Genomic DNA, 25,024 nt, shown 5'->3' on the forward strand with positions numbered 1-25,024 from the left:
CCGCGCACCTGCAGTCCTAGCCCTCCGGTGGACACCGCGGAGAGCGCCAGGCCCCCTGTTCCCAGCCCGCAGACCCTGGCGCTGTGGCATGTTGGTCCCCTCCCGGGCCTCTGTTTACACAGCCCTTTCCCTTAACACCTCGGAGCCTGTCCCTGGGGTCAGGTTGATGTCCCTGCTCCATGCTATTCCCGAACAGGGCCAGACCCCTCTCATCTGGAGCTCCCCTGGCATTCGTGGGGGTGGGGAATTTGTGACACTGTAGGGGCCCGGTCATTGTTTATCTCTTGTCCATCTCACAGCCCTCGGGCCCCTCCACTGGACCGAGTCCAGGTATTGGTCAGGGTAAGGAGGGCGGGGGCGCTGGATTCTCGAGCTTCCTGGCCCAAACTGCAGGTTTGGGAGTGTGTGTAGGTGGGGGAGCTAGGGTCGGGTGAGACTCTCAGCTTCCCAGAGGTAGGGTGGAGTGCCCCGGGGAAGCACGGGGCATCCTGCCCCTGCCTGGGATAGGCCTGTGGGTAGGCCCACCTCCTGCAGGAAATCCCACCCGCTAGCTCCGCGGCCGCTGCCTGCTTAAGGTGGACCTGTGCTTTTGCAGTGCCTGGCTGCAATGTGGACAGAACAGGCCGAACAGCCAGGCAGAGAAGTGCAGAACCTCTGGGAGGCTGGGACCTGGGTCAAGCTCTGAAGCCTCCACAGTGAGGACCAGCAAATCTCTGTTCCCTCCAACATAGCCCCAGGGCCCTCTGCTCAGAAACCAAGACCCATCAGCACCCTCCCCAGCTGGGAATCCCTGTGGGGGGACGGGGTCCTCACCTTCCTTGGCCCTAGGCACCTGCTCCTCTAACGGCCAGAATCCCTTGCTGCCCAAGGGCCACTTTCTCAGGCCATGCTGCCACAGGCCCTGGGGCTCCTTGGCCTGGAAGCCCCTCCCTGCCTGTATGTGGGCTGCTGTGAGCCATTAAAAAGACCCTGGGCCACGGGCCAGAACTGGGGCATTAGTACAGCTGCTTGACAAAAGATCCGGTCATGGGCTTTTTCCCATAACGCTCCAGTTTGTAGCCTCTGCCCAGTGCGGAGCCCACGTTAGGGGGCCCAGCACAGAGTTGGGGGGGGCACCCTAGCACTGTGTGGCAGGCTTGGGGCACAAGGGTAAGTGAAGAGCAGACACCTCCTTACCTCTGCCCATGGTGCCTCAGCCCTCTGATAGCCTCAGTGCCTAGAGATGCAAGGTCCAGGGTCCTCACAAAGACTCCAGTCAAAGCATGCCCCACCCAGGACTTTGCCATTGCTCCTACCCTTCTGCAACCCGGCACTGGGACCGCAGATCCCTGGAAGCTTCTGGATGCTAGCCCACCCATGGGGAGCCTCCCCACAGGCTCCCAAATGGTGACTCAGGCCCAGGTCTGACTCCAGGTCTATGTAGGGGCACCAGGACAGCTGAGAGCTGTAGAGTGAGTGCCAAGCACTGGTCAATGAAAGGAGTGCTTGGTGCCTCCTTGGTGAGGTCCCTGCAGACTTCCTGGGCAGAGGAGAGTCCTGGGTTGGGGGAGGAGAGAAGAGCAGGGGGAGACCCAGGGAGGCCTCCGGCCCAGTAGTCCTCCCCCAACTTAGGAGTTAAGATTCCTGGGAAAAGGAAAGCAGAGCAAAAAGCTTGCCCAATGGACTGACCTGGAACAGAAAGGTGTATCATCTTACCTCTCACTCCATCCGCAATACCATCAGTACCTCAGTTATGGCTTACCATTGCCTCTGTGCCACACAGGGAGGAACCCACCTGAAAACACACTGGCTGAGGGGTATGGGAGAGGCCCCTCTGGCATCCCTGCTCATCCCAGTGGGACGGAATGTCAGGACTGCACGTCTCCCTTTCGACACCATTCTGCAGTGTCAGCAAGCCACCTGTAACGTAGCCTGGTCACAGCACAGCTCTGTTCTCCAGCCATCTTGAGGGGCCTACCCTGCTGTCAGCGTTTTCCCCCCTTGGAGACACAACTCATTACCCAAGAGGAAAGAAGTCAGCCTGGGGTTTCACATCAAGTGGGACTATGTTGTATTGAGCCCAAAGCAAAAACAATGTTCAACAACCATTCTGTACTAAGTAAAAGGGGTGTCCGACTGCCCTTCCCTGAAGGATCAAGCAGGGCCAACCTTTCATAGGTCGATGCATCCAACAGAGGCCCATGGGGAAGCAACACCTGTCCTTTACATCAAAATTCCAATTCATCAGGATGGGCAAGGTACACAAGCTTCAATGTCCCTTCTTGGCGGGAAGGGCTTCTATGCCAACAGTGATTTCAAGAGCACCCAGACCTGTGCCCTAGAGGCCTAAGGCTGCCAGGACACAACAATGCTGGCCAGTGAGGTTTTCGGTTTGGTTGAAAAAAAAGCAGTGTCCTTTGGAGGTGCTTCCCCCAGAGGGAACAAGGACCCGAGGTTTGGAACCAGACACAGGTCACACAACACACAGCACACTGGGAGGTCAGACAGAGCAGGGCCCAGCTGGTAGACTCTGGCCACACTGTAAAGCACCTCCAGCAGGTGTTAATGACCAAGAGCCAAGGGAGAGTAATCCACTCCAGGGCCAGGTCCAAACTTGCTCCTCCCCCGCTGGAGGGCAGTATGGCCACACTCTGCAGCCCCGTTGGCCTTCCAGGACACACGTTACCACGTGCAACCCTGTGCTTTGAAAAGCCTGCTGGTGCACCAAAAACCCTTCTCCCCCAATTTAGGACAACGTTCAGACACAATTTGTTTTATAAGACGAAGCCCCAAATGGCACGCATTTGCACTCGAAAACATCCCTTTATATTTAAAGCTATTGCAGGTGTCCACAATTCCACCCAGATGAAGATGCCACAGGTGAGCGGGTAGGGCAGTTTTCTCTGAGGATGGCAGTGGGGTATCCAAGGAGGGCTGTGGGGCCAAGCACCCCCTCACACATTGCACCAGACTGGACAAGTGTGCCAGGGGACTGGCCTTTCCCTCCACCAGGGCCGAGGGCCAACCAAACGCAGCCTTGGCCAAAGCCTAGAAACCTACTTGGCCTTCCTGTGTGAAAAGCCAGGGCACTCTGGCGGTCTTCCTTTCCCTCCCACCCCTGAGGCAAAAAACAAAGAAAGACACAACAAAAGCCTACCTACTCCTTGCCACAAGGCAGAAGCACATGGCCACCCCACCTCAGACACAGCACAGCCCCAGGGGCCAACAGCAGCCCCAAGCCCAAGGCTAAGCCAGTGGCGGCGCGTGGGCCCCGCAGCGCTGCCCCGACACCCCGGAGCCATCAAGCACCCACACTGCTCCCAGGACAGGGCCGGCGCATACACGGTCCTGCCCTCCGTGCAGGTTTCGAATTTGTCGTTTATTCACTATTTTTGATGACTATAAATAAGTGTTTCCACTATGGAAAAGAAAGTGAGCACAGTACATTTTCATGACTGGGGAATGGATTTTCTGAAGTCTTCTTCAATAGGGCAAAAACTTAGAAAAAAACAACCTGAATGTTGGAATTCAGTTCTTTATATAAAGTCCCTTGTAAAAACAAAACAGAATAAAAACAAACTGAAAAGAAGGAGCAGGGCAAAATTTAAAAAAAGAAAAAGGAGGAAAAAGAACGGAAGGAAGAGAAAACAAGGGGAGGCGGCTTATTGCTCCTCCTCCGCTCCAGCCTTGCTCTCGGTGTCTTCCGACTCCTTGCTCTCCTCCTTCACGGAGAGAGCTTCTAGCTTCTCAGTCACCTTCTCGGCATCGTCGTTTTTGCCCGACCCTGCTGAGACATAGGGGGACGCAGTAAGAAAACCAAGAAGCACCGTTCTCTGCAGCCCAGCCCACCTCCTGTGGCCCTGGGCCAGGGCCGCAGGACAGGCCACTTCACCACGTGCTGGCCAAGCCAGCCTCCAGGGGCACACAAACGAGTTAAGAGCTCATGCCCGGGACGGGAATCAGGGAGCTCAGTTAGGTCAGGTCCCTTACTAGGGCAGCCATCATCGAGCCCCCGGCAAGCAGATGACTGCGAGGACCTCGAGGCCCCTTCGGCCGTGGACTCTAGCCAGACGTCGTTACATGACCACCTGGCTGGGTGCTGTAAGGCCAGGCCAGGGAGCACTTGCTTGGGACCTTGATGGCCAGCTCACTCCCCAAGAAGTACCCTGTGTCCCCAGACGGCTGTATCACCCTTGACAGGTCGAGGTGGTCACAGCACCCTGGGATGTTTCTGTGGCAGACGGAAAAAGCACCCGCCTGGGGCTGCAGCCGGATGCAGAGTGAGTCTGCAAGGAAGTCCCCTACCCACGACACCATGTCACCTTTCTTTTCTCTCTCTTCAATCTCTTTCCTGCATTCTTCAAACTTTGTTTTGAATTTCTGTGCATCTGTGGGAAGAAAAGACTTCCTAAGATCCCTGAGCAGTGAAGGGGACACGTCCTAGAGGGTCTGAAGAGTCAAGATTCACAAATGGCTCATCCCATGGCCAATTTGGACTTAAGAACACAGCCCTGGGCTCACTCTTACTCAGACAGAGCAGTAACTGTTTCTCAAGTCCCTCCTGAGACCGGTGGCTATGATGGACTCCCTCTGACGCTGTGACAATCTGAGCAGAGCAGTACATGGTCCTGGCGGCCGTGCACAACCAAGGGCAGGAGCCTCACTGCCAGGCACGTCAGAGTAGCCGCTAGACGAGGCCCACTGGCACTTCTGACAATCGGGGCTGGAAAGGGACAGGCCTGCACCAGGGTAGACTGAATGCCCAGACCCCTTTGAGGTTAAAACGGAAAAGACCCTGATCATGGCCTCAAAGCCCAGATGAGGCCTCGTTGGCACATGGCTCAACTGCAGGGCTTGCACCCCTCCCCCAAGGGAGCACCAGAGAGCACGGTGGGACCGGTCCCTACCACACACTTCCCAGGCACGACCAGTTCTCCCTGCAAAGCTACACTGTTAGACAGGCGGCCGCAGTCAGGCAGTCCCTGGGGCCCGGCACCCTTCTTACTTTCAGCATTTAGGAAGCGGATGGCCAGCAGCTCTGGCTTGGGGCACTCGTCAGCAAAGTCAGCGTGGGTGTTCCAGACCCAGGCACGGTCACTGCCCGCATTCGGCTTCAGTTCCATCATCGGCGTGACTGGGGAAGAGGAGCCAAGTGAGAGTTCTGTCAACTGCAGTGAGGCCACCCCGCCAAAAAAGGCCCTGGTTGCCAACGCAAGGTCCCACTTTGGGGTCCACCAACCAGGCCTAAACGAAGTCCCATGGGATAGGGATCTTAAACATGTTTCTTTGCAAACACCTCGTGTTCACTTAAAACCCAGACTGTCCTAGATCTGGAAACAGGGTGGCCTGCTCCCTGACCCGAGACCTCAGCGAGTATTCTCCAATTCCACTGGAACAAGGGCTCCACACCAACAGAGCCGCTCATACCTAGCCCTTCCTGTGGGGCACCTATCCCATGGCTGTGTCCATGCTTGGTCACACCATCAGAGACCTGGCCCATCGGGAGGTGGGGGACAGGAACCGTAAGCAGGGTGACCCCCCCGCAGGAGGGCACAGGGTCGGACCAGGACAACCACTCTGACATTGTCCAGGGACTTGGGGGACGAGGCCACCAGAAGTGGACGCCGTGGGGCTTGTGATAACACATTATGGAAGACAAAGCTATGACCTGGAATAAGCACAGCCACCCTGGGGGTCCTCAGGCTTTGCGCAGCCCCAATGGTGGAAAAGGGAGACAGACTGCGCAAAGAACAAGAGCACCCCCCCGCGCCGCACCTACCGGTGGTGCCCCTGCAGCCCTGGCAGAGGTCTCCAGGGACGTGGGCCGGCCCACGCCCAGCCCCAAGCACATGTGACCGTCTGAACCGGGACCAGTCACACCATCCCCATGGAGACATGGGGCAAGCCCTCGAGCTGTACAGGGCACAGAGGCACCGCTGCCTCCTCCTGCCACCACCCGCCTGACGCCTCAAGGGGTCTGTGGTATGTACCAGGCCCAGACCCACCTACAACTTGAAAACAACCCAGTGACCTGACAAGGCTCTGGAAGAAGCACAGGGTGTCAGGAAGACCCCTGGGGAGCGATTCAAAGTGGAGTGGAGGCCAAGGGCCAGACAAGACAGATGGGGTGGTGGGGTTCACGAGAGGATACCTAAGCGGCCTCCTAAGGAAGGGCATGAAAGGGGCGCCTGGGTGGCTCAGTTGGTTAAGCATCTGCCTTCGGCTCAGGTCATGATCTCGGGGCCCTGGGATGGAGCCCTGCGTCGGACTCCCTGCTCAGCGGGGTGTCTGCTTCTCCCTCTCCCTCTGCCCCACACACTCGTGCTCGCTTGCGCTCTCTCTCAAATAAATAAAAACTTAAGAAAAAAAGGAAGATGAAAGCCCCTCTGCACCACCCCTCAGGACCTCTGCAAACCCGCCCATCCTTCCACATCACCAAGGGCTGTTCTGCTCAGGTTCCTGCCTGGTCACCCTGTGTGCCCAGATGAGGGGCTCTGCCCTGCCAGACATGCATTCTACCCAGTAACGCAGACATGGCACTGGATCAGGAATGCAGCCCAAAACACATCTGCTTCCCAAGACACACAGCACTGCAGGACAACCCAGAAGCCAAGAGACTGTTATGTTGGGGAACTTACTGTTGCCCCTTCCCAGGCCAGGCCTGAGGGGGCTTTTCCCAGACCCCACCCCCATCCCCACCATGTTAAGCCCAAGGATGATGCATCACACCTGTCCAAAGGCCTCAGCTTGTCACCACCCACTACCTGTTCAGTCTTACAGGCACAAGGATAGGTAGCCACCTTCTCCCCCCACCCCTTTTCCTTTCTGTCTTCCTCAGGGGACACCCTGCAGGGACAAAACACACTGAAGAGTGGGAAGGCTTCCTACTGGGCACATCAAATATATATAGAAGCACATATCCTCACAACACTGCCCAGTCCTCGGGCAGGCACATCATGGTCCCAAGCCCACACTGGGGTTCTCTGTCCACCCCATCATGTCCTATCTGCCTGGACTCCACACCCCGTATGCCAGAAGTTTCTCTGAAAGTCTGCTCTGCATTCAGAGCATGTGGGTACACCTCATTTCCTACTTTAAGTTCAGAAAACACCACAACAAATATGCACCCATGTCACAATGCACTCCCAGGCTCCCAGTGCAGCACTGAAGGCAACCTGCCCAAAGACCTGAAGCATCCTCGTGTGGGACTCGGCGTGAAAACAGTCCCCAGAGGCCACCTACTATAGTGGTTGGCGCATATCTTCAGGGTCTTGTCCCTCCTCATAAGGAGGCGGATGGTCCCTTTCTCCTTATGCTTCAGAAGCTTGACGTCACCAGTGCCTCGTTCCTTCCATTCTGGGAGATCATTCTCTGAAGCGAATCGGAATAGCTTTGCCCGCCTTCAAGAAAAGCCATTAAGAGAGAGCTTAGATGGGCAGAGAGAGAAATAAGTAGTCAAACATTGGCTTGCAAAGAACACTTCTTTTCTGTGCACTGAACAAATAGCTGTATCTGGCGTCTCCATAGACGCCTTTTCCTTTCTTTGCACTTCGAGGACTATTAGTCCAAAAATTACCAAAAGAGCAAAACAACAATAAATTTCAAGTTACGAAATGAGAAAGAAAAGAGATTTCCAACAGAAAGACCCAACTGCTCAGCAAAGATACCGCCCTGAGTACGCTGGGCTTGCCCCTGATCACAGTGCAGGGGAGCCCCTGGTGTCCCATAGGGCCACAGGGGTAGCATGGAAGCAGATGGAGGTCAAGGACCCCTGCCCTCCAAAAGACCAGCCCTTCCCTCTGCTGTGAGATGCCCCCTTTGCTTCCCTGGCCCCCCAACCCAAAGAGGTGGCTGCAGACCTCTGCTCAGGCCGCCAGGATCTGGCCCAACACCCTGCCTTCCTGCACAGAACAGCACCTCACATTGGGCCCAGCCAAGGCTCCCACACAGGCAGGCACCAAAGCCCCCATGGTGAGCCCAGCAGTCCTGCCTTTAGGACTTTAGGCTGATGCCCTCCATTCCCTTCCCCACCCGACCCAAGCCCTGCTGGTCCATTTTCTGCATAACACTCTGCTCTCTTCCCCAAGCTCAATTCTGTTAAGGGAGACAGTGCCCTCACAAGGATGCCACCAAAGCTTTCACCTGGAGCTCAAGGGCCCAGACGCAAAGGCCTGACCTGCTGGCTTCACTTCCTTCAGGAAGGGCCTGTGTCCAGGAAAGCAGAGATGTGAAGAACCAGTGTCTTCAGGGACACGCCCACCACTGAGACCAAAGGGATGTATGTGACTCTCCCTCCCCAGACCTCCGGGAGTGGTGGGAAGGGGCTGGTCTCCTCAGTCTGCCCTCCTTAGAGGGAGGGGTCACTGTTCCTGCCCCCCCCCACAGGAAAGCACTCAAACCCTCATCTGACTTCTTGGATAGAATCTGAAGGGGTGTGGGGGAACTCCACAAGCTTGGACAGGAAAAACACTCCAGCCTATTTCCATTAACTTGTAACAGAGCCTAGCGTTTCCTGTGATTCTGAGTATAGGCAACGGATCAGTCTCGGCAGCACTGATTTGTCGCAAACATCTCAACACATGGCTGGTGCCAGCGCTACTTAAAAATGTCCCTTGCCATTGTAGCTTCTCACTGAAAGTGTCAAAAAACACATGTAGAATAATTCTTAGAAATTAATCTTGGTAAGCATAACACCACTCCCTTTCACTTATAATTCCCGGTGTTATTTTGTGCGTTAAAAACACTGAATCGGGAGCTTACAAACTTCAAGATGCCAGTCTATAGCGCAAAAGAAAAAAATAATAATAATAGTAGAGACTCCCTGTTCAACCAGAGGAAGGGGGCCGTGGGAGCTCTTGAGGTAAAAAAGAGGTAACAAGCCTGTAAGGCGGCAAGGACAGGGAGCTGTGGAGATGCACCTTTGTGGACAGAGCAGCAGGGACAGGACACCAGGGAGCACCTGTGCTCTCCAGAGCACTGGCCACCAGAAGCAGGGGCACCCAGGGAAGAGTTAACCAATGAATAGATTCTAACAGCAGCCTTAATTTCCACATAGGATTAGTCATCACACAATTCCAAATGAGAAAGAAAAGAGATTTCCGCCCTGAGTACGCTGGGCTTTCTTTAGCCTCAGTCCAATTAAAAGTCAGGCCAAGACCTTGACACCCATAAAAACCGTTGACTTCAAACTTACACTAAAGATTCCTATGTCTGGAGCAACATGAGCTTACTTACATTTTAAAAAGTTCTTCTTCATCTTCTTCCAGCGTTTTAATTTCCTGCTCGGGAAGAGAAACTATAGGCTCAAACTGGGGATCGTGGTTGGACTCATCTGCATTCTCAGTGGAGGTGTCATGGTCCTCATGGGTGTCCTGTGGATTGAGGTGCAGAGAGGTGACTCTGCTGGCCCTAGTGCCCAGCCCCCACCTAGAGTTCAGCAGTGGCTACAGTGGGCAATCCCTCCTAGTGAACAGCCTCATCCCAAAGCAAGAGATTAAGTCCACAGTCTTTCACACAAAGAAAGGTCTGCACCCACATTCAGAGTGCAGTAAGATGCTGAACTTCAGCACCCTCCCCAGATGCATCAATCGTATGTGTGGACAGTCGGACTGGGGCCCCTAAAGTTGGGCCCCTACTGGCCAAAGAGACACTGCCGCACCACTTTGCACCTCAGTTTCCTCACCTGTAAAATGTTGATAATGACAGTGCTAAGTGAAGATTAAAAGACATGCTGATAGAAGAGAGCTTCAAGGAGAGTGCCACCCTTTAAAAATCAAAAAGCAACCCTTTGAATTTTTACTGGTTGAAAAAAAATCAGTGCTCTTGTTTAGTAGAAAACAAAAACGTTACTACACAACTGTTAGTATTTACATGGAATTCACAGTTCTGTCAGCAATTTTATTTTACATCAGAAAGCTGATGCGTCCACAGAAATCGTACAAGAGCCGTAAAATTCTGATCCAGTTTAGAAAACTACAGGGCACAATGGATATTTTAGGTTCAAGTCTTACAAAACACGTGGTCTGGTGATCTGTAGTCCATAAAAAGCTGGGAAACTTCACTACCAAACTCGAGCCAAAAAAAGAACATATATAAGACTTCGTTGCTTTCCTTGGTTGGACGGCACTGCGGCTCCGCCGAGGCCAGCTCAACCCGAGCAGATGCCCCGCAGTCAACAAAGCCGCCCCCTCCCGGGGTCGGTGCGGCCACGACCCGACCACCCGGCTAGAATGCCAGCTTCCGCGAGAGGCCTGTGGCGGTTCAAGACGTGAGAAGAGAATGAATGAAGTGCTGCGTAGGCGACGGCAGGAAGGGACGCACGGTTTTGGTGGGAAGCCTGCAAGTGGGCCGAGCCGGAGGAAACCAGCCACCCGCCGCTCGTCTCAAGCGAAAAGCAAAGTGAACTAGAGACCAAGAAGCTTGGGCGGCGGGCCGCCCCACGCCCGGATGGAGCTCCCGGCCCCACCTGGGACCGCCCCAAGGTCACGCGCGCGCCCCGCAGCCCCCAAGCCCGCGCTCCCCCAGGCATCGCGAGTCCTGGCCCCGAAGGCCCCAGGCCGCGCTCCCCAAAGCTCCAACCACGCGCCACTGAGGCCCCGCAGGCACCGAGCCCGCAAGCCAGCGGGGGTTGGCGGCGGCGGCGCGGGCCGCCCACGTGGCCGCCAATAGCGGCCTCGGCCTCCCGGCCCCCACCCAGTCCCCGCCCGGGCCCGGCCGCACCTTGGCGGCCGCCATGGGGGCGCGGCGGCGGCGGCGGCTCGGTTGGCTCGGTCGTCGCTGGCTCCGCGGCCTCTCGGCGGCTGGTCGTAGCTCCTCTCCTCCGCGTCTGGCGCCGGCGCCTCCCGCCCTCTCGCTCTTCCCTCCGCCCCGCGACCCGAACCCCGACCCCTGACCCCGGCGGCGGGAAACGCGACGCGATTCAAAACCAGTGCAGCTTTATTGGCTCACACTGCGGACATTCTCATTGTCCAGCCCGCCCCGCGCTTCCCGCCAAAACGCCCGCGGCGCATGCCCGACCCGCCCGGCAGCCAGGGGAGCGTGCCCTCCCGGCGGCCCTCGCGCGCACTTCCGCCCCGCGGCGGCGCGCACCCCCCGGGCTCTCGAAGGGACAGGGGATCGGAACTGGCGCGTTGTGATGACGTCACCGGAAGCCAGGATGATAGAGACGCACGGCCTCGGCTGCACGCGCTGGCTGACGGGAGAGTGGCCAGCTAGGCGAGTGGCCGGCGCGGGCCCCTGGCGGGCGGGCGGCGTACCCCATGCCCGAGACCCGAACCTGAGCACCGAAGGTTCGAGTCCCGCCCCCGCCCGGGGCGGAGCCGGCGAGCGGTCTCGCGGCGTTGCAGCCGTCCTCTGAACGCCTGCGTCCCTTGTGCCAGGCCCAGGACCGGGCGACGGAGGCGGCCCTTGTGGGTGTCCCCAGTCCGGGCAGCGGACGGACCAGACGATGAGTGACAAGCTCGACAACGAAGTAAAGTGAAGGGAGATCCTGATGGGAGACGGAGGAGATGGAGGAGGAGAGGGTAGGGGGAGATGGAGGCGGGGTAGGTAACCGCCGGGAGAAAACGTGAGATAGGGGGATAAGATGGGAGAGGGGAAAAGAGAGGCTGGGCGTAGGGTGCACTAATGGAGGTTGGGGTGTGGGACAAGGGGAGCCTGGGGCGTTCAGGTTCTAGGGTCCGGCCCTCAGCCCAGCCCTTGTCTGTCTCCACACAGGGCCCTGTGCCCATGGAGGGCTGCGGCCAAGACAGCAGCAGTGCCCAGGGTAGCCCTGCAGCCCTAGCCCCCCAGGAGGAAGACAAGGAGGAGGAAGGGGGGGCTGGGCCGGCTGCAGAGTCCGTGCCTCAGCCTGGACTCTACAGCTACATCAGGGACGACCTGTTTACCTCGGAGATCTTCAAGTTGGAGCTGCAGAACGTGCCCCGCCATGCCAGCTTCAGTGATGTCCGTCGCTTTCTGGGCCGCTTTGGCCTGCAGCCTCATAAGACCAAACTCTTTGGGCAACCTCCCTGCGCCTTTGTGACATTCCGCAGTGCTGCTGAGCGGGACAAGGCCTTGCGTGTGCTGCACGGTGCCCTCTGGAAGGGCCGCCCACTCAGCGTGCGCCTGGCCAGGCCCAAGGCTGATCCTATGGCCAGGAAGAGGCGGCGTGAGGATGAGGGTGAGCCAACGGCCACATGCATCGCAGATGTAGTGACACCTCTTTGGACCGTGCCCTATGCTGAGCAGCTGGAGCGGAAGCGGCTGGAATGTGAGCAGGTGCTACAGAAGCTCGCCAAGTGAGTGTGGGTGCAGATCACCCCCTTGGCCCCAGAGCTCTGCTCGTTTCTATCTATGCTTGTTCAGCCCATCCTGTGCCCTGTACAGACATCCTCGGGGTCTGCACGGTCTTTTGGGTAGTTAGCCAGTAAAATCCATATATAATCAGTGTGGATAGTGAGGTCCTGAGGGAGGGACCTGGGCACCTGGGCATTTGGAGAATGGCTGGGGATGGTTGCAGGGGAAGCGGACTGAGTCCAACCTTGGCCCCACCTCATCCTGCAGGGAAATTGGGACCACCAACCGCGCCCTGCTGCCCTGGCTACTCTCACAGAGACACAAGCACAACAAGGCCTGCTGCCCACTGGAGGGGGTTAGGCCATCACCCCAGCAGGTCAGGCCCGGCTGGTGTGGCCAGAAACTCATCTTACGTTCTTAAAGGGGCTCTTTTCACTTATCTCTACCATCCCTTTTCCTGCTTTGCATTTACTTCTGGTATTCGTTGTGTGACTGTTACTTGTTGACCACCCCATCCCCCGGACGGCCAGGGCAAGGTCAGGCATGTCTCTCTCTCTGCCTCCCTGCAGACCGAGTATCGTAATAAGTGTGAGTTTCTGGTCGGCGTTGGGGTGGACGGGGAGGACAACACAGTCGGCTGTCGGCTTGGGAAGTACAAGGGCGGGACGTGTGCTGTGGCAGCCCCCTTTGACACCGTACACATCCCTGGGGCCACCAAGCAGGTGGTGAAGGCCTTCCAGGAGTTCATCCGGTGAGGGCTTATGGCTGGGCTGGGGGCCCGGAGAAGTCCTGAGGTGGTCTGGGAGCAGAGGGTCTGCCTGGGGGATTCTGGGATTGTGATCTGGTGGGTGCGGCTGGAAGAGCGAGCAGGGATGCTGCTCACCCAGTCCTGGTTGGCAGATGTTGGGGGACTCAGGGCCACTCATGGCTCCCACAGGTCCACTCCATATCCAGCATATAACCCAGAGACGTACTCAGGCCACTGGAAGCAGCTGACTGTGCGAACCAGCCGCCGTGGCCAAGCCATGGCCATTGTCTACTTCCACCCCCAGGTCTCAGGCAGGGTGGCTCTCTTGGGGGAGGGTGTCTGGGCCACAGTGAGCTGTGACGCAGCCTCACAAGCCTTTTCTGCTACTTACCCAGAAACTGGGCCCTGAGGAACTGGCTGGGCTGAAGGCCTCCTTGGCGCAGCACTTCATGGCGGGGCCAGGCAAGGCCACTGGGGTGACCTGCCTCTACTTTGTAGAGGAGGGACAGCGGTGAGGAGCCTGGGTAGGGGTGGGGCGGGTCCCTGCAAGGACTGGTGACACTGATGGATGTAACCCTACCACCCACAGAAAGACTCCTAGCCAGGAGGGCCTGCCCTTGGAGCACGTGGCTGGAGACCGGTGCATCCACGAGGACCTGCTGGGGTTGACTTTCCGGATCTCTCCTCACGCCTTCTTCCAGGTAGCCCCAAATTTCTAGGGATCACAAGGACACATGGAGGGAGGCCTGACATGATGTCAGAATATGATGGGGAGGGGCGCCTGGGTGGCTCAGTTGGTTAAGTGACTGCCTACGGCTCAGGTCATGGTCCTGGAGTCCCAGGATCAGGTCCCACATCGGGCTCCCTGCTCGGCGGGGAGTCTGCTTCTCCCTCTGATCCTCCTCCCTCTCATGCTCTCTGTCTCTCATTCTCTCTCTCGCAAATTAAAAAAAAAAGAATATGATGGGGACAGTGGGCTAGGGCAGTGATAAGGGATTAGCCTGGGGAGAACGTCCAGGCAGGAGAGTCATAAGCACTGTAAGGTAGGAAAAAGATTATTTGCCGTTAGATTCTCTGACAATCCTTTGGGAAAAGGGTCCTCTGGGGGTAGGAACAGGAGTTGGGGTGATGCCAGGGTTCTGGTGTGAGCTCTGGCACTCAGAAAAGAGGTGAGGTGTGGGTTATCAGTATCAAGTTGCTTTTCAAAGCCAGGAAACCGGGTGAAGTTGCTGGGCATGATGGGATTGAGGGTCAGTCCAAGGACTGGGCCTCTGGCACTCAGATGGCTAGATGGGGGAGGGGTGGGATCTGGAGACCTGGGAAGAGGGTGACTGACCCAGGGATGGGGCCATGGACGCCCCCAGGCAGGAAGTGCCCAGGGAATGCAAGTGTTTGGGGGTGGGGAGGTCAGCGTGGGCAGGGAGGCTCCGCTGACCTCCTGGATGCTGCTGGCCCACTCTCCAGGTTAACACTCCGGCGGCTGAGGTGCTCTACACAGTCATCCAGGACTGGGCCCAGCTGGACGCAGGGAGCACAGTACTGGATGTGTGCTGTGGCACTGGCACCATCGGCCTGGCACTGGCCCCGGTGAGCCCTCCTGCCCCGCCTGAACCCCACCCACGTCGTCACCTGCCTCATGACCCCTAGTGGCCCCCCACACCTATTCCGGATCCTCTTTCACTCCCCAAACGCCTCCCACCATGCTGAGGGGGTGGCGATGGGGCAGGGCGCCACGAGTCTGTCCTTTCCTGACTTCAGAGGGTGAAGAGAGTCGTGGGGATTGAGCTGTGCCAGGAGGCCGTGGAAGATGCCCGGGTGAACGCCCGAGACAATGGTGAGAGCCAGTGCTCCACACAGCGAGTGGGCGGCAGATGCTCCTGCTGTATACCTCAGCACAGCCCGTGAGGCCCACCAGGAGGTTCTTAGGGCCCATGGTGGGGTGAGGGGCAGAGGGTGCAGGAGGGCTCCTACTGTGTGGACTTGACTGTGTGCCCAGGATGCTGGAGCTGTGTTAAGGGTGAGCAGGTTCCTTAGCCAGAAGGCTTTCCCGAGACACCTCTGGCCTGGGACTTCAAGATACCAGGTGGATCCTGTGGGGAGAGGGTGTCCTGGGTCTCCTGTGACAGGGTTATGGTTCCATGTCCAGAGTTGAGTAATGTGGAGTTCCACTGTGGGAGAGCCGAGGACCTGGTGCCCGCTTTGGTGAGCAGACTAGCCTCTCAGCAGCTCATTGCCATCTTGGACCCACCCCGTGCTGGCCTGCGTAAGTGCCCTCCATCTGGGAGGTATCATGGGGGGGCAGGGAGGTCTGGGTGGCACACCAGGCTGCACAGCCTCAGGCCTGATGCCCATCCTATTTGGACCTCCTCAGATTCCAAAGTGATCCTGGCTGTCCGAAAAGCTGAGAACCTCAAGCGGCTCCTGTATGTCTCTTGCAACCCCCGGGCGGCCATGGGCAACTTTGTGGAGTGAGTGTGAGGTGGGGGGCCTGGGGTGGCCCCAGGACAGGGTGGACTGGGGACCCGGTGGACCCACGTGGCGGACCTTGACATTCCTTTTCCACCACAGCCTCTGCAGGGCCCCATCTAACCGAGTGAAGGGCACCCCCTTCCGACCTGTCAAGGCTGTGGCTGTGGACCTCTTCCCGCAAACCCCGCATTGTGAGATGCTCCTCCTGTTTGAGAGGGTGGAGCACCCCAATGGCGCAGGGGCCCTGGCACCCCAGGACCCTCCAGCCCAGTCCCCACCAGAGCCCCCAGAGGATACCTTACAGGAAACCGGGGCTGCTGCCTCTTGCTAGGTCCCTGGAGGACTGGAAACTTGCCCTTTCAGAATGGGGCCATCTTCATCACCTGGGCAGCAGCCAAGGGGTTCCCCAAGTCCTTGCCTTGCCTCAGGACACTCAGGCAGCACCTAGAGGGCACAAGACTTGGCTGACCCACTCAAGGTCCATCTGTCCCTGTGGACTCTAGGCTCCTGTAGCATGTCCCCTACCACTGCCCCCACACCTCCAGTTCTTTTTGGGTTAGCTGGGATATAGGGCTAGAATAAACAGTTGCTGAACTACAGCTGTTATTGTGATGAAAACTCATTAGCACACGGGGCTCCCTTCTGCCACCCCACTGCAGGTGCTGGGGGCAAGGTCAATGGGGCACCTTGAACAGCCTAAGTCTGAGCCTCCACCTCCCGCTAGCACACTGCCAGCTCCTCTGTGTGGCAGCAAGTCACAGCAGTGTGCTGACAGCATCAGGTTTTATGCTTAACCCCAGGGGAGCAGAGATGTGGATCTACTGGCCCACAGCTGTACATGTGGGGTAGAACACATGGCGAGGGGCCATCTCCTGCAGGTAGGCCTGGTGGTCTGCCCCGTTTTTCCTGCACCCCCTGAGGGAAGGTTCCATCCCCAACCTAGCCCTGAAGGGAAGCCACTGGAGCTGGGAGCCAGGATGGAACACTGCCCAGCTACCGTAGGACCAGTGTGACCAGGCAAAAATGTCTCAGCCTGGGGGGGGGGGGGGGCGTTCTGGCGTTGAGGGTCCACAAGCCCCATAGCCTCACATGGTTAGAAGAAAGAAACACCAGCCATTCCCTTTTGGGACAGTTTTGCTTTATGCGTTCAGTCAAGGCTCACCCTTACAGCCATAGTTTAGCCGCCACCTGGAAGGTACATGACGGCCAGTGGCCATGTGGAGGTGGCATCAGCACAGGCTCCCCCTGCCCTCTGCCCCCATGGCATGGCTGTGCACACACAACACTCACACCCACACGGACACAGAGGAAGGACATGGGGAGGCTGCAGCAAGGCTCACTGCCTCTAGTTAACACATGTGCACGAAGCTTTGGTTCACAATGGTGCATCTGGCTGTTCTGAGGGCCAACAGTCATAGTCAAATGATTATTCACAGCTGCAGACAGGAGGCAAGACAGAAGCAAGTGTCTAATTACAGCAACTTGATTTGAGGGTTTTGTTTTATAAAGGTCAGCACAGAAGCCAACCTCAGTCACATAGGTGGTAAGGGAGAGATACACTGTGGGTGGCACACAAGACCGACATTCTGAATTCATGAAAACAAATGCCATCAACACCAACCACGGGGGATGTGATGGAGAACGGGCATGCCCGTGGACACTGCAGCCCAGCAGTGGGCCCCTGCAGCCGACCGTGCACCAAGAGCACATGGCACCCTGAACAGGCCCTAGGGACAGGGAGCGGATGGCCACCGCTACCTTGCACGTGGACCCAGGGCCCCAAGCATACCCATGTCTCCTGGGGCTCAGGGCAGGGACACACCTACCCCCGCACCTATTTGCAGGAGCCACTTGGAGATCACTGCCTGCTGGTCAAAGGAACAGGTGGCCATGAGGCCTGGCTGCTCAGGGCAGGTGCCCTTGAAATCCAGTGCAGCCACCATCACAGGCAAGACCACCGCCCTGCACGTGCTTGTGCCAGCTCTGGGAGGAGTGCCACTTTGTGAGCACGGATGGACCACACGGTCCTGTTTCCTCTTCTAAAATCCTCCTGCTAAAAGGCTTCACTTGTTTATATCTGCTATGTGATTCCAAATCTACCTTCTACTCTCACTGTAAAAGTTTCTTCCCAAATGCTAAAATATCATAAAAGCTTTAAAAATTGATGGGTGGACAGATGGACTTGACTGTGCAAAAATCTTTAGTAAAAAGTTGCCAGAGGCCAGTGAAGGTGAGGGGCCTCGGTGTCTAAGAAGGCGTGTTTTTAGGACATTAAGACTTACTCAGAAAAAATGGAGCACACGCCAGCCCAGGGCCCGGGCAACAAGCCAGGCAGAGACCAGCTGACTTCATACTCAAACTGGCAACATGTTTCAAGGATTCAAAAGAATCACCTTGAGGGCTTGCCTGCAATTTCTGAAAAATAGTTGATTCTAAACTTGTGTTTATTTTAAGCCAAAAAGGTCTGAAATACTCCTTCCTATTATAACCTTTTCAGAGAAAAAGGGAAAACACAAGAGGCAGGGGAGGGGTGGGGGTGCCAGCGCGCACCTTCTGACCAGACCTATGCAGTGGCCTGTGGGAGCCTGGGGCACAGGGCACCACAGGACTCGGCCACCACTTTCTCAGTCTGTCACTTCTTGTCTGTGCATGTTACATACTGACACTCAGGAAAACCTTCATCAAACCAGTCTGCAGCAAGTCCCCAGAGGCAGAGGTCATCCACAGCTATTGCCAAATTCTTGGTTCTCACCCATGTGGGCAAGCTGAGTCCATCCTTGAACACGTCCACTCAGACCTGTGGGCGGCCCCCAAGGAAGAGCTGCGTGGCCCTGCTGTCCCTGTGCACCAGAGCCCCACCCCTCTGGCCCCGGCCTTAGATGCCTGGCCGCAGGGGAGGAACTCGGATCAGAGGCCTGGAGGCTGCAGAGTGAGCGGCGCGTGGTGTCCCTGGCAGCAGAGCTGACAGTCCCCGCGCCTGCCCCTGCTGCCTCCCTCACACGTCCACGGTGCACAGGGGCTCGCCGCCAGGCTGGGCAGACGCCACAATAGACATCTTGGGCTTCTTCCGTGTCTCCTCCTGGAAGAACAACGAAGGTGAGGGATGCCAACGATGTGGGAACACGTGGCCCAGCCCAACCGCGGGCAAGAGACGCCCAAGGCAAGGGGGAGGGGGACGGTGAGCTCAGCACACTGGTGCCAGGTAGCCTCTGGAGTAGGAGGGCACCAGCCCTGGGGGGCCTGAGGAGTGGGCCGGATAGGAGGCTGGCTGGGTCTGCCTGGATGCCATCTCAGAGTACTGCGTGCTCGTGCTTCCCTGGCAATCAGAACACACCCAGAAGTGAAAGGCCAAGGAAGTTACAGCCACCAGGGACAAGCCACATGGGTGGGTCTCTCTCCCCGCTCCAACTTGAGGGCAGAAGTGAGGCATCTCCTGGGCCAGAAAAGTCAAATAAAACCTTCTCAGGGTTTTATACAGGCCCGGGCAAAGACCACAGCTGAAAAAGGTCCTATAGCCTAGAAGCCCCTCAGGCGGGTAGCTTCAGGAAGCTTCACCAGGACCGAGCCTTATCCGGGTCAAATTGTTCTATGAGCAGTGCTCCTCTCTCACAGAAATGCCAAGGGCCTGAAGAAGAGGTCCATGATGGCAGTCTGTCACCCACATGACCCTGAGTAAGGGAGGCCTGGCAGGTGCACTGTTCCTGCCTTCAAACAGCTGGTACTGAGTGGAAACACCCAGAAGCCAGGCCCTTCACAGCCGTACGCCAGGGCTGAGAGCTCTATAATGTAACTAAAAAATGAAGTGATTTGATGCAAGTGTCATGAATGCGGAAACACAAAGAAAAGGAAAACTCTGGAAGTACTGCGGACTCACTGGGAAGAGGGAGCACTACACAGGCATCAGGAGCCAGGGATGGGTTCCTGCAGGCTGACTTTACCCCCACAGCTGCCAGTTTGACCTTGACTCGACACCCGCCCCTCCCTTGAGGGCAAGGGGATGAAGGGAGTAGAGGGGCCATGGCCTGCGGTGCTGGCCGAGCCTGCATGCTCACCCTCTCCTCGGCCAGCCTCTTCATCTCCTCCTGCAGCTTGCTCAGGATGTGCAGGTTTGGCTTGTTCTTCTTGGCATACTGCTGCAGCTCAATCACGCTCTTGTCCGAGGTCTCCTGGGGGAGCACAGCGCCTCGCTCTCAGGAGTGCCTGGGGCAGGCCTCATTGACACACTGTGGCCACCAGCCAGAGCTGCATGACCCCAGACCGGCTGCCCCACCCTCAACCCACACCCGGCAGGCTGACAAAGCCACAGAGAACATAGACCAGTCCACGGCTGCCCAGCTCACTTTCTGACCATGCCACCCCCACTTCTGCCTCACCCTCAGCAGGAAGAAGCTATGGCCTCTTCCCTTCATAAGGCAAAGGCACCCAGGCAACCAGCTGCCTCCACTCCTGTCACTGGTGCTGAGCACCCGCACTGCCCAGACCCTCAGAACGGAATGATCAGAGCATGGCCTCAGCCAGCAGAATGGCACACTGCCAGATGGAACACACCCTGGCACTGGGGCCCAGCTGGGGGCCCATTAGCCCTAGACACAGGGCTCTCTACATGTCTGCATGTCCTATGACCTTCATTGCAGGACCAAGATGTCCTGAGGCCCTTCCCGGGTAAAGAGGCCATCTGAGGAAACCTGCCGTGCCTTGCACCTGTCCTCCAAAAGATGCAAGCTAGGGTTGTGCCTAGACCGGACCCTCGCCCTCCAACCTCAGGAGGGTTTCCACTCCTGGGCCAAGGCAGGCTTTCTCGCTCTCAATCTTAGTCCAACCAAGATGTTGCACAAAGTAAGGCATATAACGGCGGAAGTCAGCCTCATCTGCACTGCATCTGAGTTATCTCAGCAACTCATAACTTGAGGTTCCTCAAAGCACCCTACGGGCCCAGTGTCACTTCCTTCACCCCATCTTGTCAAGTCCCAAACGAGGGCCTCTTCAGGGATGCCACAATGACCACCCCTCCCCTTACTGGGGTGCCAATAACCCAAACTATTTCTCGAAACATCAGGAGAAAAACTAAAAACCATGAACACCTCCCAGTATTTCCTTCTACCTCACAAAGCACACAAACTTAAGGGTATTGATTTAAAACTCAACAACTCAGCAAAACAGCAGAAACTAACCAGATGACATACAAGGCAAACAGGTATTCATAGCCAGGAAAAGCTGCCCTGCATCTCTTACTCTCCCTCAAGCTCCTAAGGGTCCTCAAATTAATCCAAGGGCTTCTACCCCCATGGGGCTAAAGGCAGGGGACAACAGGGCTCAGCTCAGAAGCTTCCTATTTGGGCTGCCAGCACCACCAGCTGCACCTCCTGCTGGGCAGGCCCTTCCCACACAGCCAGTGCCAAGCCCAGGCTTCTCAGGGAGGGAGACACAGCATGAACGACCTCCCAACCCCCCCCCAAGGTCACAGACCGTGGCCAGCAGAGGGCCCAAGAGGCATCACTGAACAAGAGCAGAGCTGCCCAACTTTGTCCCCTGTGACAGCAGGACCCCAAACACGTGCTCCAGGGTTGGGGGAGGAGGATGAGAAGCATGGAGGCTGCCCTAGGCCCAGGGGAGGGACCCAGTTACCTGTTTGACCATCTTGCTGCTTTCGCGGCCATACATGCGAAGTAAAGACCCCCAGTTCTTGACATGTGGGTGCAGCAGCTGAAGGATTTTCTGAGAGGCTAACTGTTTTCCAACTCTCTTATTCTTACCTGTGAGGAAGATGAAATGTGGAGAGGGAGTCCCTAATATCCAGCAGTCAACACAGCCAGCTCTCCGAAACAGGAGCACACCTGTCATGCCCCCACCCAGCTGACGGCATGTTCTACAAGAGGGGGTAGAGACGTGTTCTAGCCCTGCACTGGGGACCACGTCTCACAAAGCTGAGGCCAGGACCCACCCCACCCCACTTTACAGAAGAGCCCCCTCAGAGATTCCGAAAATCAGCACAGGCCCAGGGTATAGCTGACGAGGCCTCCCTCCCACCACACCCCACACTTCCAGAGACAAAGACAAGCAACAATGAGTGTCGGCAGGACGGACTCCACCAGAAAGACCAGAGGAGTTTCCAGGCAGGATTTCTATGCAGAGGGAAGGCAGGGCCAAGGAGCAAAGTGGGTCTGGAGAACAGTGAGTGCCAGGAGACACCTATGGCCAGGCAGAGCAAGGCGGGCCACGCTTCCCAGACAGGGGCGGGGGTCAATGGCCCAGCGTCCCTCCTCTGCCCCGCCTGCCTGCTCCAGAAGGTGGCTCTGTGAGGACTGGTGTCTGCTGGATCACGGGGACACCTGGGTGTGCAAGTGGTTCTGTGATTTTCCCAGGGACAACTGGTTATGTTACCTTCCAATTTACACAGTACTGGTTTTGTGTATAATAGTCATAGAAGATTTTCTTTTAAAATAAAGTTTTAAAAAGTGGTTACTCCGAAAACCAAATTCGGTAAAGAGCACAGGTGGTGCACAGAGACACCGAACACAGGGACACAGAGTATGGCAGGCCAGGGGCTCTGCTGCCATTCCAGGACACCCCTCCTCCTGCCACAGGGACCACGGGCTGGATGGGGCACTGGTGGCAGGAGGGGAACACACAGTCTAACCCGAACGATCAGCCCAATCCCAGGAACCAGGAGAACGGGGATGGTCCCGCCTGCAGGTGACTGGCTTTCTGAGGTCGAAAGGAGATGCCAGTGGACACACTGCAGGCAGTCAGCACCCAAGGCAGGAGCTCGGGAAAGATGCCAAAGCAGTGGCCAGAGACCAAGCCACAGAGCCTCAGGGCTGCCAGAGAGGCCACACAGCAGGGAGCCACTGCCCCAGCAATCATGAGAAATTGTGATGGGGTGGCCAGAGGCAGGGGAGGCAGTCCTTACACCAGCCGCGCACTGTGTGTTTGCCGCACGCCATGACATATTCGCTCTTCTGGTTTTTACCAGGAACCACTTCAAATTTGATGGATGTGTCACCCATTCCATGGTTTCTTTAAGAAAAAACAGAGACAACAGGTGACATCAACTAAGAAGGGAGGAAACAGCAACTTCAGGAAAGCCCTTTAAAGGCTCTCTGAAGACAATGCCAACCCTTTCCCCAAACCGCTTCTCAGCTGAGAAGGAGGGCAGTCTTTGCATACACCCGATCACGGGCTCTGACTGACCGCCAGGCACGACGGGCTTCTGTGCACGCATGGAACACTTGCCACGGCCCCGCTTTTAACAGCACCGCTTAAGCCAGGATAAATGACTAGTAAAGACACTGGGCACCAAAAGAGAAGCCCCCAGGACCCCTCTCAGGAGGGGAAGCACCCGCCCTACCTTTTAAGGCACTCGTGGAGGATCTGATAGGGAGACAACAGTCCGGCCTTGCTGGTCAGCTCGTAGACCCGTGAGTCCTCAATACTGATGTGGTTAAAATACTACAAAACAAAGCAGCCACTCCTAAGTGCTGGACTGAGCCTGCTGGACGCACGGAGCTGCTCCCCACGCTGTCTGCTTGCCCCGGAAGTTTCCTGTCCTCTTTACTGCCTCAAGGAGCACATCACACCCCCACCTCACTGTCCAGCTGCCCCTCTGAGACAGGACGAGCAGCGCTGTGCTAGGTTGGAGAGAACATGTTGCAACAGGGTGATAGAGCCTGGTGCTGCCTGGGAGCCTTTGCTGAATCTAAGTCTGAACAGACAATTAGTCAGAAATCTAAAGACAGACAACCTTAGGAGAAAAATCTGAAGATCATCGTGAGACTATAGAAGAAAGAAGGTAAGTCAAGACAAAAGCAATGTACTCTAAAAAGGGCAAGCCTCCTGAAGGCTGCAAAGGGCCTGGCCTGGCTCCCGTTTCAAACAAAAAGTCATCCGTCCTGGCTCTGAAACCAATCACTATGAGAACCAGAGAACAGAAGAGACAGCACTTAACCTGTTTTTTAGGGGAAAAAAGGCAAGTTCTGCACAACAGAGGCAGGCAGCAGCCAGGAAGTGGCTCTGACCCCAACCAGGCCTGGGCCTCTGCTGAGCCACCCCCAGTGAAGGGAGGCCATGGCCTACCCATTCAGCACAGCCCACCTCCATAACAAGGTACCACAAAGAGAGTGGCTTATTTTCTCACATTTCTAGAGGCCGAAAGTCCAAAAGCAAGGAGTCAGCAGGCCACATTCCCTTTGAAACCTCTCAGGAAGATCCTTCCTTGGCTTTCCCAGGTTCTGACAGCCCCAAGCTTTCCTTGGCTTGTGGCAGCGTCACTCCCATCTCCACATGGCCCTCTCTCCATCTCCCTGCCTCTTCTTGTAAGAACATAACACAGCTGCTCTGGGGAGAGAGGCAGGGGTTCCTCTCCCTCCACCAGCGGACTCACTGTGACTGAGTCGAGAAAAGCAAGGTACTATTTCTGAAGAGGATTCCTGATTCTAGTGAGCTGAAAATCTCCCTGCTCTCATTTGGCTATTGTCTTCCAAGAGGTCCCCACAAGACACCTCCACTTACAAATGCCCATATCAGCGTGGATCAGTTTCCAGGGAAAGTTATTCACCAAGACGTCAAGCCCTGGACCCATCCTCAATGGCTGGCCAGGTAGCCAAACCATCAGCGGAGGCTGGCTCTCTCACTCAGCCTATGAGGACCAGTCTCTAACTGGCAGCCAGCACCTGGGCTATGGATCAGGCTGAGCAGGTGGAAAACCTGTGTGCCCAGGATCCTCCCTGCAAGAGCTGAGGCACACACGCACAGCTAGAGAACACATACTCAGAAGCCCAAACACATCCAACAGCCGCAGGCAAAGGCCTGCACCAGTTACCTGCACCAAGGGCCACAGCCACATGTGGCTCATGGTTAACCTATGAGGGGCATATAAGAACTGCAGCACAAAGGGCAGAAGTGACCCACTGACAAGAGTATGGAAGAAACCTGGAGAATCAGTGCCCAACAGACCTTGAAGGGCCATGAGGGAGCACCACAGACAGCCCAGCACCCATAAATTCAACAATTTAGAGAAAATGGACCAATTCCTTAAAAAATGCAAACTACCCAAACTGCCCTTTTCAAGAAGCTGAATTTGTAGTTACAACTTTCCTGCAGAGAAAACTCCACATGCAGATGGCTTCATTGGTGACAACTGCCAAACATTTAAGAGGGAAAAAAAAAAATAACACCAATTCTAGAGAATCTTTCAAAAAACCTTAAAAGGAGGAACAATTGCCAATTCATTTTATGATGTTAGTAGTACTCTGTTATTAACACCAAAGAGAAAACTACAAACTAATATCCCTCATGAATACAAGTATAAAAATCCTAAACAGAGTATTAGCAATTCGCAACCAGTAACACATAAAAGTATATGCCGTGGGGGCGCCTGGGTGGCTCAGTTGGTTAAGCAACTGCCTTCGGCTCAGGTCATGATCCTGGAGTCCCGGGATGGAGTCCCGCATCGGGCTCCCTGCTCAGCGGGGAGTCTGCTTCTCCCTTTGACCCTCTTCCCTCTCGTGCTCTCTCTATCTCATTCTCTCTCTCAAATAAATAAATAAAATCTTT

General features: G+C 56.3%; 3 protein-coding genes and 1 non-coding gene across 7 annotated transcripts in view; 1 reads left to right on the top strand and 3 right to left on the bottom strand.

Moving 5' to 3' along the window:
• Positions 1-3,498: 3,498 nt before the first annotated feature.
• Positions 3,499-10,988, bottom strand: RANBP1 (RAN binding protein 1). The gene is made up of 6 exons (XM_028094768.2): positions 10,699-10,988; positions 9,214-9,350; positions 7,222-7,379; positions 4,985-5,113; positions 4,302-4,367; positions 3,499-3,763 (listed from the first exon to the last, which is right to left on the bottom strand). The coding sequence occupies exons 1-6, from the start codon at positions 10,711-10,713 to the stop codon at positions 3,642-3,644; spliced, it is 627 nt and encodes a 208-aa protein (XP_027950569.1). The 5' UTR covers positions 10,714-10,988; the 3' UTR covers positions 3,499-3,641.
• On the bottom strand, positions 4,144-4,269 carry LOC114201879 (small nucleolar RNA SNORA77). Its single transcript, XR_003607717.1, has one exon. It is a non-coding gene; the product is annotated as a small nucleolar RNA SNORA77 (small nucleolar RNA).
• A 153-nt stretch (positions 10,989-11,141) lies between the features above and the next one.
• Positions 11,142-16,071, top strand: TRMT2A (tRNA methyltransferase 2A). Of its 3 annotated transcripts, XM_028094765.2 has the most exons (13): positions 11,142-11,267; positions 11,358-11,449; positions 11,695-12,257; positions 12,523-12,631; positions 12,825-13,006; positions 13,193-13,307; positions 13,399-13,514; positions 13,593-13,704; positions 14,468-14,590; positions 14,762-14,837; positions 15,150-15,266; positions 15,375-15,471; positions 15,572-16,071. In XM_028094765.2, exons 2-13 carry the CDS (start codon positions 11,426-11,428, stop codon positions 15,801-15,803), a joined length of 1,866 nt encoding a protein of 621 aa, XP_027950566.1. In that variant the 5' UTR covers positions 11,142-11,267; positions 11,358-11,425; the 3' UTR covers positions 15,804-16,071. The 3 variants fall into 3 exon arrangements, with proteins under 3 accessions (XP_027950566.1, XP_027950568.1, XP_027950567.1); XM_028094767.2 differs by having other exon boundaries at positions 11,178-11,449; positions 15,375-15,482; positions 15,572-15,658; XM_028094766.1 differs by lacking the exon at positions 11,142-11,267 and having other exon boundaries at positions 11,419-11,501.
• Positions 16,072-16,593: 522 nt separating this feature from the next.
• Positions 16,594-25,024, bottom strand: part of DGCR8 (DGCR8 microprocessor complex subunit) — a 35,007-nt gene continuing 26,576 nt past the window's right edge. For both annotated transcript variants that reach the window (XM_028094769.2, XM_028094771.2), the window contains exons 10-14: positions 22,821-22,921; positions 22,383-22,489; positions 21,098-21,225; positions 19,525-19,638; positions 16,594-18,551 (exon numbers count right to left, since the gene is read on the bottom strand). In XM_028094769.2, the coding sequence (XP_027950570.1) occupies positions 18,468-18,551; positions 19,525-19,638; positions 21,098-21,225; positions 22,383-22,489; positions 22,821-22,921 (534 nt within the window). In that variant the 3' untranslated portion in view covers positions 16,594-18,467. The remainder of the gene's footprint in view (positions 18,552-19,524; positions 19,639-21,097; positions 21,226-22,382; positions 22,490-22,820; positions 22,922-25,024) is intronic.

This window comes from Eumetopias jubatus, unplaced genomic scaffold, assembly GCF_037043125.1.
Source record: "Eumetopias jubatus isolate StellerSeaLion01/CBP00866 unplaced genomic scaffold, mEumJub1_p1.0 scaffold_16, whole genome shotgun sequence".
In the NCBI taxonomy this organism is placed as follows: Eukaryota; Metazoa; Chordata; class Mammalia; order Carnivora; family Otariidae; genus Eumetopias; species Eumetopias jubatus.